Here is a 19,360-nt window from a genome sequence, read left to right on the forward strand (position 1 = left end):
TAAGGAACTTGAGGGTTGTGTCAGTTTTGGCTCCCACCCACTGTTCATTGGGGGTACTCACTCGACCTGCTCTTTGTGATTTGCCCAGAGGCTCCTCAGCAGGTACGCTGATCAGAAACATACTCTGCAGCTCTTTGCTGTACAGCAGGCGCAAGGAGGACGTGCACGCCGCTGTCGGTTGTACATGGAAGTGATCCAGATCATGAGGGCTGGACTGGATCCAGGTGCAAAAAAAGAAAAAGCCTGGCAGGATCATTAAGAGAGGGCTCTCCACTGGAGAGCGCACGCACACACACAAATACACACGCTTACAAACACACTGACACACAGTCAGAGCGGAGCGGAGCAGAGAGGAGCTCTCTCCAGATCGGTGCCAGACGCACGGACGACTTTTGTTTTTGCGCGACTTGTTCACTGTTTTCAGAAAGTTTTTCTTTTCAGAGAGAACAGTTTGCATCGTCTCTGGTGTAACTTCGGGGTTTTGAAGTTTCTCCTGGTGTTTCATGCCGCTTTGGACTATTATCGGGAAATAGAGTTGGATACCATCACGACGCGCAGGTAGAGTAACATTTGGGGAAATAAATCCCCAACTCTGTTAGTCTGTGGATTCTGTTTTATGGTAAATGGGCAAACATTTGACGCACCTTTCCCACTCTTTTTCTTTGCTTTCAGAACTCATACTGAGAGAGTCTCCCTGGATTGTTTCTTGTCGACGCAGGAGCGCGCAGCGGCAGCTCGACGCGCTTCAGAAGCGAGAGACTTGTCGGTGCGTCTTTGGCTGTTTTTATTGAATTAAGCCGTCCCAGAGATGGTGGGGCACCTACATTTACAAGCGATGGATGATAGCCTGAAAGGAAAGAACCGGGAAGGGCTGCTCGACAGTCCGGATTCGGGTCTGCCCCCCAGTCCCAGTCCACCCTTCTGCTCCCTCTCTCCGGGTCTGATCGAGTCGCGCTCCGGCAGCTGCACGACGCCCGTCGAAAGCCATCATGGATTTTATAAAAAGGAAAGCAGGGAAGGCAAATTGGTAAGAAACACGTCGCTGGATTTCTTCTATGATTTGAGGCAGTTTTGTGATGTGAAAGCGGTGGTTCGGCTGTGTTTTGTGTCACGGGTCGTTTCGACTTCAGTCACTTCTTTGACAACCTGAATGAAAGGATAAAAAGAGAGAAATAATGAGGCTGCTGGGGGAGAAACTGAAAATCTGAGAGCAGTTTAGTGTTTGGCTGGAAACAGATTTCCCTTCAATCCTACTCTCACAACATCTGGAAGCTCTCTCTTTCTCTCTTCACTGAATTCCTCCGCTTCAGACTTCAGATGTTGCACTTGTGCTAAAGATGCCACAGTCCCCCAATAATCCAGAAAAAAATCCCTCTGGCGCATCAGCTGAGCACAAACCACATGCTGTCAGAGAGGTCAGTGGGTTGATTAGGCCCAGTTTGGTCTCCAAGCCAGGGTCCGGGGACTCCCAGGGGTCCTTGCCAGGATTCCAGGGGCTCCCTGCGGGGTCTACAACTGGGACCAATCAACCCAATTCTTAACAACTGTTGGTAGCATGTTTCAGAGAGCAGGCACTGTGGTTTACAGAGTTCAGATCAGGCTTCTTCTTCTTCTTCTTCTTCTTCTTCTTCTTCTTCTTCTTCGTGGTCTCTGCCGATGAGAAGGCTGAGAGGTCTGAGCAGACTTTCAGCTCCATAAACTTTAGAAACTCAAAGCAGGTCGCACGCTGCTGATGGATCACTCGGCCTCTGTGGAAAACACAACTTGCAGCTCTTCTTCAGAAGCTGAGTGTTTTTAGCAGGCAAGTCATCCCCACTCCAGCTTAATGAGGCAGAGCTTAGAATAAACAGTCAAAGTTACAGCTCTGTCTCTTATTTCCTCTATTTGATCATCTCTGACTTTGTCACCCTGTTCAGGCACCTGCAGTATTTGCATCTTATGACAGTGTAGTGTTTGCATTGACCTAATTTTTTCCCAGGCACAGATGATTGAGAGCTATCTAGCTGTCGATGTTTGATTGGAGGTTTGGCTCCACCAGTTGATAGTCCCCATGTCCTCCCTTAGTCCTGATGACAGACTCACCTGTTCAAAGATGCTCATTCATAACAGGGTTTGGGGATTTTTTAGGAAAGAAGTACAAGGCAAAATGTATATTCACAAGAATAAAGTCGTAGATGAAGTTGTGATATAACAAGAAGAAATTGCACATTGTTATCTTTAAGAGCTAAGGAAAGATTTCGCAAGGTTGCAAAGTTTCGCAAATAACTGAACTCAATCTTTTGGTTCATCAGCACTATGGTGTTGCAAGTATCTGGATCCTGGATCCACTGAGCAACAAAATATCTGTGCTATGAGGAAGAGCAGGCTAATAGGCAGCTTGTTCAGTTTGTCCTCACCGGTTCAGTTTGATGATCCATGTTCCTCTTTTCAGTGCAGGCAGCTAGCTGCTCACCTAATGTCACCCTATCAGTCATTTTAGCCCAATAACAGATGAATTAAAGACAGTATTACTTCCTTCTTATGCTACTACAGTCAAGTTGTTGTAAGATTACATCTCAATTTCTTATAAAAGAACAACTTTACACTCAAAATTTGCAATCATAATCTCATAAATTGATGACTTTCTTCTTATTAATGTACAACTTTAATCTAGTGACTTTCTTGAAATCGTTTCTCGTGAATTTTTCAGTTATGCTCATAAGTTTACAAGAATCAACTCAAACATTTATGGATTTATTCTTGGAACATAACAAGTTAGTTACAATAGTTCTTGAAATCTTTTTTTTCTTTATTCCAGCTTTAACGTGGCTCTAATCCTCTGTTGTCTTCATTAAACAAGTTGCAGGTAATAAAAAAAAAAAAAAAATGCAAATCTGAGGCCGAAACTGAAGGACTTGACCTTAACAGACACCAGTATCTGTGAATTCGGGTCATCCTGAAGTCATCTGTGTTTATTTCACCATGTCATGCATGGAGAAGCTTTTGAGGATATCAGAGATGTTCCACATCAGCTGTTTACCTGATTATTACAAGTTTTGAATCACATACAAATTCTGTCAAGCTGGCTTGTTTAGAGGGAAAAAAAATACACAGTCAGAAAAAAAGTCAAAATTGAGGCGAATGTGTTGAACACAGCTTAATCATGGGGTCACAGAGCCTATGGGGAAACAATGTCCTGTCTGTTTGCTGAGTGTGGCTAATATTAGCAGAGCTAGCACCAGCAGCCTTCAGTCCTCCTTTCAGGTTAACCTCCATGTGCCTGGGCTGGTTAAGTAATGCTGTGTTTGTTTATATCAGGGTGGTAGAAAATTAACTGGGGCTTCAGCTTAGACACATTAAAGTACTCATTTATATTACATGTGTCGATTTTAATGCAGGTTTAACTTTTATTTAAAGTAGACGTTTCTGGAAGAATTCCCCTAAAAGCCAAATGGTTTATGAGAACATTTTACACGTTGATCAAATATAAAAGTGTGCAGTTGAAACGAACCAATCAAACTGTTTGTTTGTGTGCAGCTGAAGGCAGACGTGATAATTCAGCCAACAGGATCTTTTTCGTGTAAACTGAGGGGGATCGATGCTGTGCTCCTCTTTCCACCTCCCTCATCCTGCAGTGATTTGTGTGGCACATGACATAATGAGGCTGATTTGACTGAAAATAATTTCCAGGTCACTCCTACTTTCAGAGTCTTCAGAACATGTCTGCGCAGGTCGGGGTGGCTTTTAAAGTGTCTGAAGGAGGCCTCAGAAATGCAGCAGTGCATCCTGGGAGTTGCGTGACATTCAGTGAGCTGAGGCCAGAGACAGAAAGAGAAAGAGAGAAGTCCTTTAATCCTCTGGTGGTTCAGATTAGGAGGACTGCCCTGTTTGCGGTTTTTCCTTTTTAAAGCTCAGATCTGATGGGGGTTTGTGTTTCTAATCCCGTGTGTTCACGGAAAGAATCAAACTTTCCATCAGACTTACTCGTTTTGAAGTTTGCTCATGTTGTTTGGGTGAATGTCAGTCTGCGAGACGTAGATGACATACATGTACGTGCTTTTTTCCCTCTTAGTAAATCTATTTCAGTGTTGTTTTCGTGTGCAACCTCAGAACAATCCTCAGGGTCTATTTCGGGGTGTTGGGGGCTTGTTAGAGCGGCCACAGGACATTGCATAAGTGTTTGATGACCTCTCACTTCTAAATTAAACGTAGATAAACGCTCAGACGTCCTGTCTGTTTTCAGACATGGCTCAAATTTATGCAGATGCAGGATAAACGATCTAATTCATGTCTTAACATGTTATTAAATAACCAGAGGGAGTGAAAGCGTCTTTAAAATGAGGGTGGTCATGTAATCTGGGGATTTTACAGCTTTGTAAGGTCGTGTCCATGTCCTGTTTAAGGATGACGGTCAAGTGTCCGTGGATTAGACAGGAGCCAGATCTCATGACTGTCCCTGAATTCGCCTTACTCTGAGATATCGATGCTGTAACATTAACGTCGGCACAAACTGAGGACGTAAAGTCAGAGGCTTCACTTCAGCATAAGCTGGATACGACATGTTTGAGTTGGCGTTTGTCTCAGCAGCTCTGCATTGTGTATTGTACTTTGTGAGGGTTTTCTCAGCCGCAGACTGTTTTTCCTGGGCAGAAACATGCTTCCAGGGGGGTTAAAGCTTTGTGTGCACACTGGGGGATCTGCTGCCTGGGGGTGACCTGCCTGCAATTCACGAGTGTTTGCTTTGCAGAAGTTGCCAGTATGCTCCATGCAGAAATATCTGGGATGCTCTCCATGGTGGAGCAGCGTGAAGAGGACAGACATACTCATACTCGAGTTTTGCCGGTCATAAAAAAGCTGCAGAGAAAAACAGCCCGTAGATGAGCTGCTTCCAGTCTTGTGTGGCGATATAGCAGCTGTGAAAAGTTCAGCTCTACTGTGCCGAAAGTGTGTGTGGACGATGGGGCCGTAGGTAAGACGAGCTGCCATGCCCTTGGCCTGTTCTCGCTCGTCCCCTGTAGTGGCATGTGCGCTCGACTGAGGCCAGACCACAGCATGTGATAGCCCCCTGTGTGAAATGTGAGCTGTGGACGGGGCGCTGCTTAAGTCAGAGAGGTGGTCTGTGTGCGGAGACACGCTCAAAAAACCTGAGTTCATGGAGGTGGACAGGAGCTGTGGGTGTGATTGGTGCAGCTCTGTTTGTCCCTCTGAGGCCCCACAGTGGAGGCTCAGAGGTCAGGGGTGAACGCTGAAGCGGAGGTGGCTCATACAGGTGGCTGAGTACAGTCTTATCCTGAGGTGATTTCAACCTGTCTGATGACAAATATCGCTTCAAACACACTCCGTATTAGTCACATTCATTCACAGTGAGTGCTAAAAGAGCTCAAACAAAATCTTCTTTAAAAAACAAAACAAAACAGACGTTAAACAAAATGTAGAGCGCCTGTAAAACAAGAACAAAAGCTGAAAAGTTTTTGGAAGAGTCCCTGAAGCTGGAGATTCAAACATGTTAACAATACACCTTTTTAATCTTAGAGGAGAATTAATATTTTTCCACCGTTACACCCAAACTAAGTCATCAAATGAAAAACCTTATATTTGTATGTATGCATATATATATATTAAAACAAGATGTTTTGAAAAGTACCACCCAGCAGATTACAAATTCTAACTCTCCTTAATACGCTGAGCTTCATTGAAGGCACTATAAGGGATTTCTATTGAGTTTTTAATAGTCTCACCTTTGTACTGATGCCTCATTATGGGATTATCATCAATAATATATATTTCTCTTAACCTCTTAAGACCCAGAGTCCACCTATGTGGACATTACATTTCTGCCTCTCAGACCCGTGATACTTTATTCTTTAAAACTTTGACCTCTTAGCCACACTTAAGGACACTGCTCACATCATCTTTTGGTGAAATCACAACAGTCTCATTCTCCCATTTTAGTGAAAAAATAAAAAAATAAAAATGTGAATTTCCAAACAATAACTCTATTAACAAACAAATAATAGAGAACTCATGATGCAAATAATCAAACTTCCTGTCCAAAGACCAAGTTTAATTATTATACTTATTAGGTCTTATTTATCCAAAATAGCAAGGCAAATTAAACATTTCACACAAGAGGTTAACTGAATTTTGAATTTTGAGTTTTCATTTTCTGTGGAAAAAAGGTCAAAACAGACAAAAGAGCTAAACTGTGTGTATATCAAAGTTATTCAAGATCACACAGTTACAGACAGTGTGCCACTGATATGAGTGGTAAGTTTTTGTAAGCTAACTATCAATAAATAAGAGTTTGAAAACTTTAATTAGAGTGAATAGTTTCAAGTGGCCTCATCAACATCAACACACTCCTCCTCGGCATCCTTCAAAAAGTATGTCTCGAGTAAAGGTAGTAAACAGTAATGTATTTAATTAAATCAAATGCACTCTTCTGCATGAGCTATATCTTTACGTCAGTAGGTGACAATGCTCATAGGAAATGGAGTTCTCTAACCAGAAGAAAGCCACCAATTTAGTCCAAAAGGATCAAGGGAATAAATGCAACATGAAAACTCTTCACAGTTTCTTAAGGAGGCTGGTTTTAAACTGAGTTTTGACAACTGACCAAATGAAGAAATGATGTAACGTCAAAGTGCAATGGTGCTTATTCCGTATGGTCGACAAAGTGAGAGGTTGTTTTGATGTTTATGTTGATATTTCTTTCTTTGAAAAAGGTTTAAATTGAATCTGTATTTCTTGGAGGAATGGGTTGAGAGAGGTAAAGGGTCAGATTGAGCTGCAGGCTGCTGAAGAAAGAGCTCGCCTGTCGACAGAACAGTTACTGATTAAATGAGGAAATAATTATCAGATGATTAAGTGTTAAAACAATGATTAACTCCAGCTCTGGAAGCTCTCACTATGACTTTTAGTTCAACTTTGATGTCGGAGAAGACTTTGGGGAAAAATGTATGCATTTGTTTTGGTTTTAGAGTTGTAAAACACTCCAAAAATCAGCCAACTGAGCTGTTATATGACTTTAAGGACAGGCGTACTGTGAGATGAAGCTCTAACAGGCAGACAGGCTATAAAAAGAGATGTCCCAATAAATCTGTAGAAGATCATTTTAAAACAGATTCACTTTTATTTATGATCTGGAAATTTGACCTTAGCAGAGCACGTTTCTAATGACATAACCCCTTACCTCCTGGTAATGGTTAAAAAAGTGTAAATCCAAAGCAACACAGAAAACTTATTAAACTCATCAAGGTTTTTAATTCATCAAATGTTTCTGCATAACTCTCTGACATGAGATGTTGTATCTGTGCCTTCAAAAGAAGCAAACAGGTTCAGGTACACCTGTAACTGAACTGTGTTGAGCTAATACATCTACAAAAGACCTGACTCGGTATTTAATGTGTCCTTTTGTGTTGTAATGAATAACTTATCACAAAAGAGTGAAACGAAATCTAAACTATAGCAAATTCATTTGAAGGCTGTTTAAAAAAAAAAAAACATTAAAAAGTATTTTGGCTCTATATTTTGTCCCCTGTGTGAAAAGGAGTCCACATGAGACATCTTAATTCTTTGATAATTGTGTCCTGTAGGGGGTGTGAATTTAAACAAGTAGCTTTAAGCAGCATCATGAGAAACCCTTAGCACTTTCAACAAAAATCAGTGAGAGTAAGAAAGAAATGCTGCCTGTTAACGTGTTTAGTGGCACTGTTTTGTCCAGATGTCACCAGAAAACATACTTTTACTAGTGACAGTGTGCAGAAGTTTTTTGTTTTGTTTTTTTCAGTCGAAAGTACCAGCTAAAGAAAACAAACTACATTTCAAAGGAAATTACCAGAGCAGCCTTTACACCACGCTGCCGTTTCCCAACAGCATCATCTTCTCTCAGCCGGGCTGCAGCTGCTCTGGAGACTCACATTTTTAAGTGTGTTTCACATTTCTGCTCCTACTGTAGACCCGACATCTATGTGTGGTGTGTGTGTCAGGGTCACACGTCTCCAGGCGGCCAGCCTGGGCTGGAATGAAACGTCGTGAGAGGGAGATTTACCACCAACACTTCATTTAACTGGACCCACACAGTGTAATTATGTGGAGTGAAATGGAAGCGTTGCCTCACTGCTGTGTTTTCTCTCTAATTGTTGTTGTAGTAATAGCCCTATGAGTTCTCATGAGGGGCGGATCAAGGAGTGTGTTTTCCCGGAGCGGCTGGGGAGTGATGTGTTTTTAATTTGTGTAACTGGCTCTGTTAAAACCCCCAAACACGCTGGCATTTCTTTGTTTTTTACTGGAATTCTTTGAATGGACACGTTGGCAGGCTGATTACAAACAGTGCAGCAGTTCATGGAGAGTTTTATGAGATTGTGACTCTGGTGTTTCCTCTGCACAGCTGCCCTATCTGCTGCTGAACACCACAGGGGCCCAGGACCCAAAGACTCGCATGCACCCTGTGTTCTTTGGTGAAAGCATCGAGGTCAACCCCAAACCAGAGCAGGAGATCAAGTAAGTGGATTTTGACACTTTGAATGACAGAAAAAAAATGAGCTTACTTCGATGTTCGATGATCGATGTTCTTTTGTCAACACTGCCCCCTAGTGGTTTATTTTCACAGTGTTTTAAAAAGCTCACCTTTTTCTTTTCAGATGTAACTCAGAGGTCAAGTATGACTCAGACAAGCATTACCAGGACCAGGTCTACTGTGTCCCTGTGCCCACAGCAACCTCCTTCAGCGAGACAGTGGTGGCAGTACGAGACTGCACCTGGAGGAGCTACAAGTCCCAGGTGTACCTGGAGCCCCGGCAGAGGCCCATCAGCTACAGAAGCACCACCATCATCTACCCAAAACACGCCAAGAACACTTACCGCACCACGCTCAACTACAACTCCACAGGGTCCCGCCGCTGGTTCGTCTCCACGGTGCAGCTGGAGTCCAGCGAGGATACGAGTCCCTGCATCATCTATACAGAGGACCTGTAGGGCCCAGACCAGAGGGAGGACATCCTGGTCTTCACCGAGCTTTGTTCCTAGAGGACAAGGCATTGAAAGGGAAATACTTCAAGATCCTGTTTTATTCATCATGGAGAAAACTTCAGGAACCTTTTAGTGATTCTTCACCTGCGTGTATTTAGACTTTCTACTGATGCAGTCTTTAAAAATGGAGGTGCTCCTCCGGCTGTTTCAAGGGTCAATGTCTTATTTAATACAAGAGCTGACAAATTGGTGGCCTCTGCTCTCCCTCCGGTTGGAGTGTGAGGGGAGGAACAGATTGTCTTTTTATGTCGAGAAAAGTATGAGAGACGGTATGTGTAGAGGATTTTTGACGAGTCACCAATGCAAAGCTTTCTAATGTGGCTTTATTGCACTTGTTTCAGTCCTGTTGCAGGGGGTTCTTTCAGTGCTGCATATGAAAAAAAATGGACCAAAGATAGTTTGAAACATTGATGTTTTTGGAACAATTCTTCATACTGGGACAAAACAAACATCTCAAACGTTTGAGTGAAGATTCAGTTAGTAGCCTCCAAAACTCTAACTAGAGTTCAAGCAAAACAAGGGTCACGACACACTATCCAAAATCACTTTTTAATCTTAAAAGTCCAGTGTGTTAGATTCAAGATTGCTTGGGAATAAAAAGAACCCCAATACGATTAAGTTTATAATCACTCGTAGATGGTTCAAACAAATGAACCCACAATGTTGAAAAGGCATTGTATCTTTAAAGAACAGAGAAATCAACTATTACTCGTGAGAAAAACAGAGTGAGACATATTTTTATATCTGGTTAAATCACCAAATGAAATGCAATGATTAGTAGACAAGACCAGCTAAAAGTGCAAAAAAAAGTGTTTTCAGAGATGATTTTGATGGTGAAAACTTGACAAAAGTAGGATCAGGTGGTAAATGCATCACAAGAGCTTCCTGTTCTTGAAGGGCACCAGCTCCTCACTGACAGAAACTCTGAGATTTAGAATGAGGCTGCTGGATACTCCTAAATTTTCCATTTCTACACACTGTACCTTTAAGAGTAGAAATTCAGTGAGCGTGCTCCATTGGTTGGTGGTGGTGGACCACATGCAGTAGTTCATTACTACAAGATAATGTCATCAGGGCCTGGATGATGGTAACTATTGTTTGGTTTGATTTACTTATCAGTCCATTTTTTTTTAACACATCACATGTGTTGTTGTGACCCAAACCCACCGACCCTGCAATGAGATTGAATAACAGAAAAATAACTTCTTCTTCTTCTTTTTTTCCTGTTCCCTTTGCCTTTCAAAAATAAGATTCATGCTGTAGCAAATCAATCTCTAAAGTTTGTTCATAGCCAAGTTTCAGTCAATGAAAAACTTCACTGATGTAGAGAATGTTAGCTAATGTTAGCTCCTACCCCCAAAAATAATATATACAAGTTAAAAGAGAACAAAACAATATTTAAAGTTTTGCTTTGGATCCTTGTTTGACCTTTTAGCTTACACTGTGCTGTATGTGAGTATTCGAGGCATTTGAAGATCACACTGCAGGTATTCATTCAATATCCAGCTGTCTATCCTAGCTAACGTTGTTTGCTAATTCGTCTAAAACAATGAGCAAAGATTATAGAAATCTGAGGCCTGTTGCTGCAAGATTGGGTTTAAAATCATCTTCAGTACCAAATTATGTGTTTAAATCACAATATAAACTGATTATAATCTTATTATTTTGTGGTTATACAAGCTAACGTTAACCTGTCTAACCTGTCATGTTGGCTTCTAGCTGTTCATATTAAACTGCAGTTTAGCAACACCTTCCTGCAAATTCAGTGACATAGAAATCTCAAACTGTTAATACTTTGGTTTAAACTTGGCTGAAAGGCACAAAACGTTGTTGAAACAGTGTTTTCAATGTCGTTTCAGGTTCCATCAGGCCATCATTGTTAGGCAGTTTCTAACTCATAAATGACAGAAATGTAAAAAGAGGAGTAGAGGAACCACATGTCCTAGCTGAAGATGTAAAATAGATCTGAACTGCTTGTTTTCATTTCACTTTTCTTTATCCAATCACTTGCAGTTTCATTAATTACAGATAATTTGAAAAACGAGCTCTGTAGCAGAGCTGTAGGATTTGTAATAGATAAATATAAATATGTAAGAAATAAGATTATTGAGCGTGGCAAATATTGAAACTTTGGACTTTACCTCAAATCGTCTTAGTTTTATTTTATTGTTTCCCAACTTTAAGTCGAGGTCCTGAGCTTGCGCATTTGTTTGGGGTTTTTTTTATATATAGTTTGAAAAAACCTTAAGGTGTAAAGGTAAACAGAAGTAAAGGGCACAAAGGTGGGGTATTGCATCAGTTCTGTGAGGTGGCACAGTGTTTTACAGAGGGTTAGTGGAGAAACAAAGAGCAAAGTAAGAAAGCTGTAAGTTTTTTGGTGAGATGATGGAGAGTTTGGAGCGTGTTGATGGTCTGTGAGAGAGATGTCAGAAAGCGATGAGAGAAAGTTGCTGGGTGTTTGACATGTCGGTGGTTCTATGTGAGAGACTTTTGTGTTTCCGAACACTTGATTTTGTAACTGTAAAATATTTTCCTGTTGTATATGTGGCATCGAGGCACTTCATAATTCTCTTTATATTTTTGTACGTCAATCATTGCTCCTGTTCTGATCAAAGGAAATAATTTAAAAAGATGTATATCCTCCTTGAATAAAAAAAAGAGATTCCCAAACCCTAATTCTTTTGTGTTGACTGCATTTGTTGCCAAACTCTGATCACAGGACACTGGATGTTCCTGCTGAGCACAAGTTTATTTATTATGGCTCTGAAATAAGGGGGAAAGGAAGTTCTCCAGACACAGAGAGGCCCTCTTATTTTGCTCTGATCCTGTTATTTAATCCAAAGCCAAGGTAGGATTTATGAAAATATGGTCCTGGAGAAGTTCTCAGGACAAACTGGGCTGCACAATCAAAACACATGATCAGTTTACGGGTCTGATGCAGGTCAATACTGAACTCCCCGTGCCCCATGGACTTGAATGGTGTCGGACTTGCAGTGTGTGAGTGCACATGGGAGAATTAGCAGACACTTTATGTCCCTTTAAATTAGAAGCTGACATCCAAGGTGTAACTTAGCATAACCTAAAAGCAAACAATCATACTGTATTCATTTTACTGATACACAAAAAGTCTACAAAACAGAAATGTATCAGTTATTAACTTCATCATCTACTTATAAATCATGCTTGTAGCCAATTTTTATGATACCTTTTTCAGTGTATTGAGTGCATTTCACCAAGTTTGCCATCATCTCAGGCAAACTACCACAGAAAAATCTGCAGTAGTGGACTATGGGAAAGTCCATATTAAAAAAACACCATATTAAAACACCCACAATCAGGCAAAACGCCTTGAAGTTTGAGAGTGTGTACAATCACGCCATGACTGCTCTCCTGTAAAGACAGAATACTAAAAAAAACTCCTCTAAAGGCTGGGGGTACACTGATATTGCTTAAAATCTTCATTATAAACCAAATAAGGAGACAGGAAGCCTGGTTATTACATTTACAGCATCATGACCTTGCGGAGATCAGAAAGGTGAGAATCTTTTACAACAGCTGATCAATAATCAGTTACATCAGGTGTTCAAAACATCATGCTCAAAGTGACTGCACCATAAACAACTGATTTACATGTTAACTTTCTCCTCCGGTATGTTATACATCTATAAGGAAATGTTAGAACATGCCAACACTGCCCCCTGGTGGTACTTTACCTTCATTACTTCATCCTGACACGTTTCCCCGCAGGATAAATTTGATCAACGCATCAACGCAAACATAAACAGGATAAATAAACTCGACTCTGAGACCATGAATGGCAATAAGCTTTTTATTTAAACATTAAGGCAGTGTCTTTTTTGTTTTCATTTTTACACTGCTATCCACAAAGCTTGCTGGTGGGCATGTAGAATTTAACCATGTGAATATTTCTTTTTCTTTTTGTTTCATCGTAATACCAACCTTGAAGCAAGCCACATAAATATTTACATCTCTTCAGTTTTATATACAATCCTTGCTATTATACAGTGGGTTATAATAATAAAAAAAAATCATTATGCACAAAATGGTTGAACAATGAATGTACTGTTTATGTCAATCCCACCCCCACCCACCCCCAAAACCCCACCCATGTTTGGACAGTCCAGGGAACACGTCAGAAATCAACTTTGATGCCATGAATGACTGTTTTTGATGTGTGACATGGCTGATATCAAAAACAAACTGTACACACAAAAAGCAAGAGGATGCATGTTAAAACTCATTTCAGTATACTTTTTAAAAACAATGTGTGAGTCCGTCAACTGTTGAGGGAGCAGCTGGATATGGCTTAGTCTGTTTTACCGTCACATTCTTACATTTCATCAGTGGATAAATGATAAACACAGACAGACTGATGCACAAACTTCTGCTCTGCACAAGGAAATTATGACGTGTCCTTATAGGGAAAAAAGTTAACAAAACGAAGCAGACTTTAAAACAGAATCGTGCTGATGTGGCGTGTTTTAAGATTAACCAAGGACAGGTATGACGATGGAGGGAGAGGAGGTAGTCCTATAACGGTGAATGTTTGTGCTGTGACAAAGTGAAAAACAGCTGTGAGAGGTTTATCTTTCTATAAACCCTCAGCATGTTCACAATCTTTCAGAGCGCTCAGAGGACAGAAGCCCCCTGATAGCACAAAATCAGACTATTCCACATTAACAAAGAGGGGTCTGTGTTCAAACACGGCTAAAATGTTGGAAATGTGCAATCATCACCCTCAACCTCATCTGACCGAAAAAGACAAGAGACATGATGAAGTAATTTTGACAATGTGAGAGGACTCACGGAGAAAACATCTTACACACACCTGGCTTAGTGATCCCTGTGGTACAGTTTGTTTGAATTTAGTCTGAAACTGCTAAAAGCTACGGCCATACTAGACATGGAGACAACAAAAAAGTTTTTTAAAAGAGGACGTTTTGTTTGTGATTCAGATTTCCCTGCGTGGACAGTTTTCCCCCCATCATGAGGGGCTAGAAGCAGTGAATTGTGCATCAGAGGATGAATTCAGTTCTGTAAATGTAAAATAAATGGCACTTAACCCTAGGAATATCTGGTTACTGTACAAAAACCTGCCTGGACAAAGAGTTGGGCTTCAGCGTCTCTTCGAGGCAGTAAGAGGTCAGAGGTCAGACCGTCATAACAGCTCCTAGAGTGGATTCAAGCCTGCCAGCTGACGCCGACCCCGCTGTGGACCAAAGGTAAGAGAAAGATGGCTTTTTTCACATCATCTCTTCAGACTCCAAGAGATGCTGTGGAGCTTGTCTGAAAGCAGCTTTAAGGTTTGTCTGCACCTGCTCGAAGCGTCAAAATGTGATTGTCGCTCTAAGTGTGGGAGCAGTGAAGAATATCAAAACCGAAACTTTAACAGACAGGTGTTGAAGGATACCTCCATGATGGGATTTCTATTCATGAGTTCATTTTTCACCTGCCCCAGGAAACACTGATTCTTAAAAATGCCTTTGTGAACAGCTCGACAACTAAGTGCTTAATATTCAAAAACTTTGCGAACAAACACAGACATGGTTAATATAAAATCAGTGAGAAAGTGTCACTTGTTTCAGTGCCATCCATCTGGCAAATCATCTCTCCCCACGTGGACGCCTGAAGTCAACAGGCCTTCTCAGTTCCTGTGGACCCCTCCCTCCCCGAATATATGACATCAGCATGAACAGCATGTTTACCCTGTAAACCAATGATATGACCCTCCCATGTTACAATCTCTGCCCCCGGCTCTTTTTCCCCAAAAAAGATACATCATTGCAGATAATAGACAACAAATGACACCATCAAAAGTTCACCATCAAAATGTACGACAGGTCTCAGCTCACGTTCCAAACACAGGACTGGACTGACTGAATTCAAAAGAAAGAACCAAAAAAAGGAAAACAGGATGTTGATTCTCCTCTTGTCCCCCTCGCACATGTTTCTGTAGTGGAGTCCACCGTGAGGGAACATGAGAGGTGTGCCGGTCGCTGCTCAAAAATCTGTCACTGGCGCAGTCATCGTCAGGTTCACAACACACACCCTCCAAGTCCCCTCCACAAAAAGTGTCAGCACATCAGAGTGCTGCACCCAAAAGGTGCAGGTCAATGTGTCTTTATTGATAAGGCCAGTGAGGAAAAGTAGTAAAGTTAAAAAAAAAAAGTGATTTGTCCTTTAGAGTAGTCCTGGAGTGAATGCATAAGTGCTAACATACACACACGCACGCACACACACATGCACACACACAGAGCAGCAGTGTTCCAGCTCTTCTGTTTCTTGTCTCAGGTGTGTGAGGGGAGGACACGGTGCTTTTCTTGATGACTGACAGAGGAAATGCAGAGTGGAATGGTGCAGGGAGGTCTGCAGGTGCCATCAGGTGTGCATGCGTGTGTGTGGGCATGTATGTGAATGTGTGAGTGTGAGTGTGTGTGTGTGCATGTGTGGCTGCAGCAGCAGAATTGGTTGACTGTTAGTGGATCCTGTGTGGTGGATGTCTGGGTCACTCGCTGTCAGACAGGGTCTCGTACTGAGACATGAGCAGTGGTTTGGGCTCCTCCTCCCAGGAGCGACCCTGTCCTGGGGCCAACCCAGGTCCCTGGCCTCCCTGCTGCCCAGAGGAGGGGGAGGGGGCTGACACAGTGCCGCTGGGGAAACGCATCATCAATGGGTTACAAGGGAAGGGAGTCGGAGTTGAACCTGAAGAGAGCAGAGATGGATCAGTTATCATTGTCTCTCGTTTTACAAAAACTGACAAGGACTGACTTAAAGAGACTAAAAGACAGTTTCTGTACCAGTGGATGAAGGCCTGTCCTCCCACACACGGTTGGTGAGAGGGGTTCGTCTGTTGCAGTCTCCCTCAGAATGGACCGAGGATACAGAGGACGGTCTTTCCCCCCCTGACAGACCTGGTCCTGGAGATTTGGCTTTCCGGCCGTTTGAGCGTCCGCTGCCCTTTGACGACTTTCCTCCTGGAAACAAGAGGCAGAGCTTCAGCACACAGCATCTCAGTTACACATGATGAACCCTTCAGGCTCAGAAGGGGTCCATCTGAGAGCTGATGCATAACAGTTTTTGTGATCATCTTGGAAAATATTTACAAAGAAGACGCTAATCAAAACCATCAACAAACATAAAACAAGTCAAAAACTGACAACTTGTCTGAGGATTTCAAAGAAGGAAAAAAGTTTTCAAAGCGGCACCGAGGGGCAGATCTGATGTTTCAGACTGATCACTCTGGGCCCCTAAACAGCCAACAGAGGCCGCACTGATCAAAGGATGGTTGATGACAAATCAAAGTTTGGGACAAACCTCTGTAACAGATCAGACTGTTCTTTAAAAGGAGTTTTTTTCATCTTTTCTAAAAGTCATCCCAGGCTGATAAAAAAATTTCACGGCTTCTGAAAGTCTGTACTGTGCAGATCAAAGACGAGATGATAACTTTTCACAGGATGTCTAACCTTGTGAGAATCCATCTTCACCAGCCAGGTTAGCAGACACGCCAGACGCCACCATGTTAGCAGTGTTAGCTGGAGAGCGCTCGTCAGACTGGTCATCGTATTTGCCCATTAAGGCTTTTCTTATGATCGCCTCCAGACCGATTGAGTTACCCGGAGCCTCCGGTGGCGGGTGGCTTCGGACACTCACAGGTCCTGTGGGAGGAGTGTTAAAGAGTTACAGATGGTGATCACAGAGAGAAAGACATCAAGAAAGAGATCATCATTTCTACTTTTTCTAAAGCGTGGAAAACACATAAAAGTGAGTCATAACCAGCTTCTCTCTGACAATAAAAAACAACTACTGAGATAAATGAACAGCTTACCTGCAGTTGTGGAGGCCGGCATGTTGAAGATCTCTGTTCCAGGCTGACCTGAGTCTGAAAAAAAGGAAAGAAATCAGAGTCTTTTCTTTCTAACAAATCTATCTCCAAAACATCCTCTGAGAGTGTTTCTGAATGTTGCTGTGCTGGAGCCTGACTTACTGAAGTCTCCTTCGTTTCCTACCACAGTCATCTTCTTAATCATTTCCTGTTTTTTCAATTTCACAACATCTGACGTGTTCTCGGTTAACTTGCTGAAGAAAGCTGGGTGCTGGGAGGCGTTGGGAGGGGAACGGGAGCCCATCCTGGAAGAAGAAGAAGAGATCCAGGTCAGCACATGCAGACAGACGAAGGCCGGGTTATTCCATAATTAAAGCGGCAGTAAGCAACATGAATATTCCAACATGAAACCTTTTCACCTCTGGCTCTGCTATCACACTGTATCACTCAGCCTCTTAGCAAATGATGCACCAAACATGTACTCAGCTGCTTAATGTCAGACAGAGGTCAGAATCACTGAGTGACAGCTGATCAATACTGAAACAGCCAGTCAAATACACAAGGACAGACGTAAAAAAAAAGGGAAAATACACAGAAACTGGCCCAAAAAGGCAAATCAGACACGTGTATTTAAAGGGACATTTTAGCTTGATACCCTGAAAGAAATGCAAGGATGTCAGCTGTAGTTTGAGGCACATTAAGTAAAAGATATTTTCTAAACTGACAAACCTCCAGTTTGTGCATCAAAAATTAAAAACACAAGTCACGCCCAAACAGGAAGGTTTGAGGGCTAACTCTGAGATGTGTGATAACCTTATGACTGTCTGCACAGTGTTTGCGGATGTTTCCAGCAGTGTTAGCTGTTAGTTACCCTTGCTCCCCCAGCTTGTTGGAGTAGGAGGCCCCTCCCTGGACTTCAGGTTCAGAGTTTGCTCCAGCAGGAGACACTGGTTCAATGCCGTCATTTGAGACGCTGACCGGAGACGACTTGGGCTGAGGAGGAGATCTGCAGAGAAAAACAGATTTACATATTAATTTAAGGTTGTACACAAACAAGAAGTTTGTCAGTCAAATCAGATAAAACTTTGACTATGAAAACCATGTTTCCTGGTCAACACCAGACTGTGGACTCCGGTATGAGCCTAGAAAGGTCTTTTGTTTAATCACTCAGAGTGTCCAACATAAACGCAATGATTTCCAACTGACAGCTTTTTTAATGTGGCAGATAACAATACTGTAAATTTTTAGTTAGAAAGTGGATTAAGTGATATCAAGCAAGTGTCTCCTTGAAGAATCAAAGAGCTTCAGTGCTTTTAAAGGTCGAACTTGTCGAAAGTATTTGGCTCCAGGTAAAGACCATGTTAACCATAAATACTGAATTAATCTTAACCTGTAAATCCAAAACCTTCAAACAAACTGGCTGCTTCCCTTGAAGCTCTCTTTATGTCTTAAATATTCTGAAGAGCAAACAATACTGATTTAGCATTTAAACACTTCATTTGCTTTCTTTTATCATTTTTCTGGCAATCATCAGCAAGTTCACCTGATTTAGTGAGAACAAAGACATCTTTATCTACTTACTTTGGTAAATAGATCAAAAAAGGATTGACACTAAGGGCATTTCTAAAGTTTACAGTTTCTGCTGCTTTGTTTATGATGAGCCAGTTACGAAAACAAAAATGCTTTGTCTGGTTGACAAAGTTGAGCAGAGTTGGGGCGTTCTGACTGAAATAATCACAAGCATAAGTGGAAGAGAAAGGTGAAGATTATGTATATCTGTTGTCACAGAGTAATCGTGTCTGACAGTGGCTCCTACCGGTCTCTGTTTCGATCTCCACCAAGACCATCCACATATCTGGGCCCTGCAGCAGACTCCTGTGAGGTGGGTGGGGGCTGGGAGGCACTCGGTGGACGGGTCAGGTCCAGGACAGGAGAGCCGTGGTAGCTCTGCTGCTGCTGACTCTGCCTGGTGTAGTCTTTAGTTATCACCTCCTGTGAACGTAAAGCTCAGTCAATCAGGAGGCTCACACTCTAACGTTCAGAATATGTTGAAAGTATCTCTTCTGGATAAATGTTGTGACTGGTGTGCTGTTTGTGAGGTAACTCAGTCATTTTAGCGGTGCTAAGGTTGAAGAAACATACACTGATGTGCTGAGCCAGGGTGACCACCCTCTGGCTGCCTTTCACACAGGGGGACGGAGGCTGCTGGCCTGGAGACAATCTCTCCTCTGACGGAGGCCGGTACAAACCGTGTGTGTCCATCTTCTGTTGAGCTGAGAGTCCAATCCAAACACACACACGCATACACATTCACCCACACACCACACACAGGAAACATCACATCCACACAAGAGTAAACGTTAGTCTTGTCTTTAAGACTTCAGAGAAAAATTAATCAGGAGAGCAAAGATTTCAACGTGAAAACATGCAGAATTCAAACATGTCTGTTCATCCATCAGGACCTCTGGTGGATGCGAAATCTGAACATTTCATGGAGCATCTGCACAT

At 42.1% G+C, this 19,360-nt stretch overlaps 2 protein-coding genes across 7 annotated transcripts in view; one reads left to right on the forward strand and one right to left on the reverse strand.

Annotated features, from left to right (window-relative positions):
- Positions 1-247: 247 nt before the first annotated feature.
- Positions 248-11,675, forward strand: rflna (refilin A). Its single transcript, XM_074670370.1, has 4 exons — positions 248-558; positions 673-1,027; positions 8,369-8,481; positions 8,622-11,675. Exons 2-4 carry the CDS (start codon positions 809-811, stop codon positions 8,953-8,955), a joined length of 666 nt encoding a protein of 221 aa, XP_074526471.1. The 5' UTR covers positions 248-558; positions 673-808; the 3' UTR covers positions 8,956-11,675.
- Positions 11,676-12,822: 1,147 nt separating this feature from the next.
- The window catches only part of ncor2 (nuclear receptor corepressor 2), a 101,451-nt gene continuing 94,913 nt past the window's right edge, over positions 12,823-19,360 (reverse strand). For all 6 annotated transcript variants that reach the window (XM_074671369.1, XM_074671371.1, XM_074671368.1 and 3 more), the window contains 8 exons: positions 18,995-19,125; positions 18,669-18,844; positions 17,724-17,858; positions 17,015-17,157; positions 16,856-16,909; positions 16,494-16,685; positions 15,828-16,004; positions 12,823-15,732 (listed from right to left, as the gene is read on the reverse strand). In XM_074671369.1, coding sequence (XP_074527470.1) covers positions 15,536-15,732; positions 15,828-16,004; positions 16,494-16,685; positions 16,856-16,909; positions 17,015-17,157; positions 17,724-17,858; positions 18,669-18,844; positions 18,995-19,125 — 1,205 coding nt within the window. In that variant the 3' untranslated portion in view covers positions 12,823-15,535. The remainder of the gene's footprint in view (positions 15,733-15,827; positions 16,005-16,493; positions 16,686-16,855; positions 16,910-17,014; positions 17,158-17,723; positions 17,859-18,668; positions 18,845-18,994; positions 19,126-19,360) is intronic.

Source organism: Halichoeres trimaculatus, unplaced genomic scaffold, assembly GCF_033239565.1.
Source record: "Halichoeres trimaculatus isolate MK-OKI-2021-1 unplaced genomic scaffold, fHalTri1.1 fHalTri1_scaffold_5, whole genome shotgun sequence".
Taxonomy (NCBI): Eukaryota; Metazoa; Chordata; class Actinopteri; order Labriformes; family Labridae; genus Halichoeres; species Halichoeres trimaculatus.

Bases quoted from the DNA above. Each gene is read 5' to 3' on its own strand.
- rflna (XM_074670370.1), top strand. From the start codon at position 809: ATGGTGGGGCACCTACATTTACAAGCGATGGATGATAGCCTGAAAGGA. The intron at 1,028-8,368 runs GTAAGAAACACG...TCCTCTGCACAG, and splicing joins AAAGCAGGGAAGGCAAATTG to CTGCCCTATCTGCTGCTGAA. The intron at 8,482-8,621 runs GTAAGTGGATTT...TTTTCTTTTCAG, and splicing joins AAACCAGAGCAGGAGATCAA to ATGTAACTCAGAGGTCAAGT.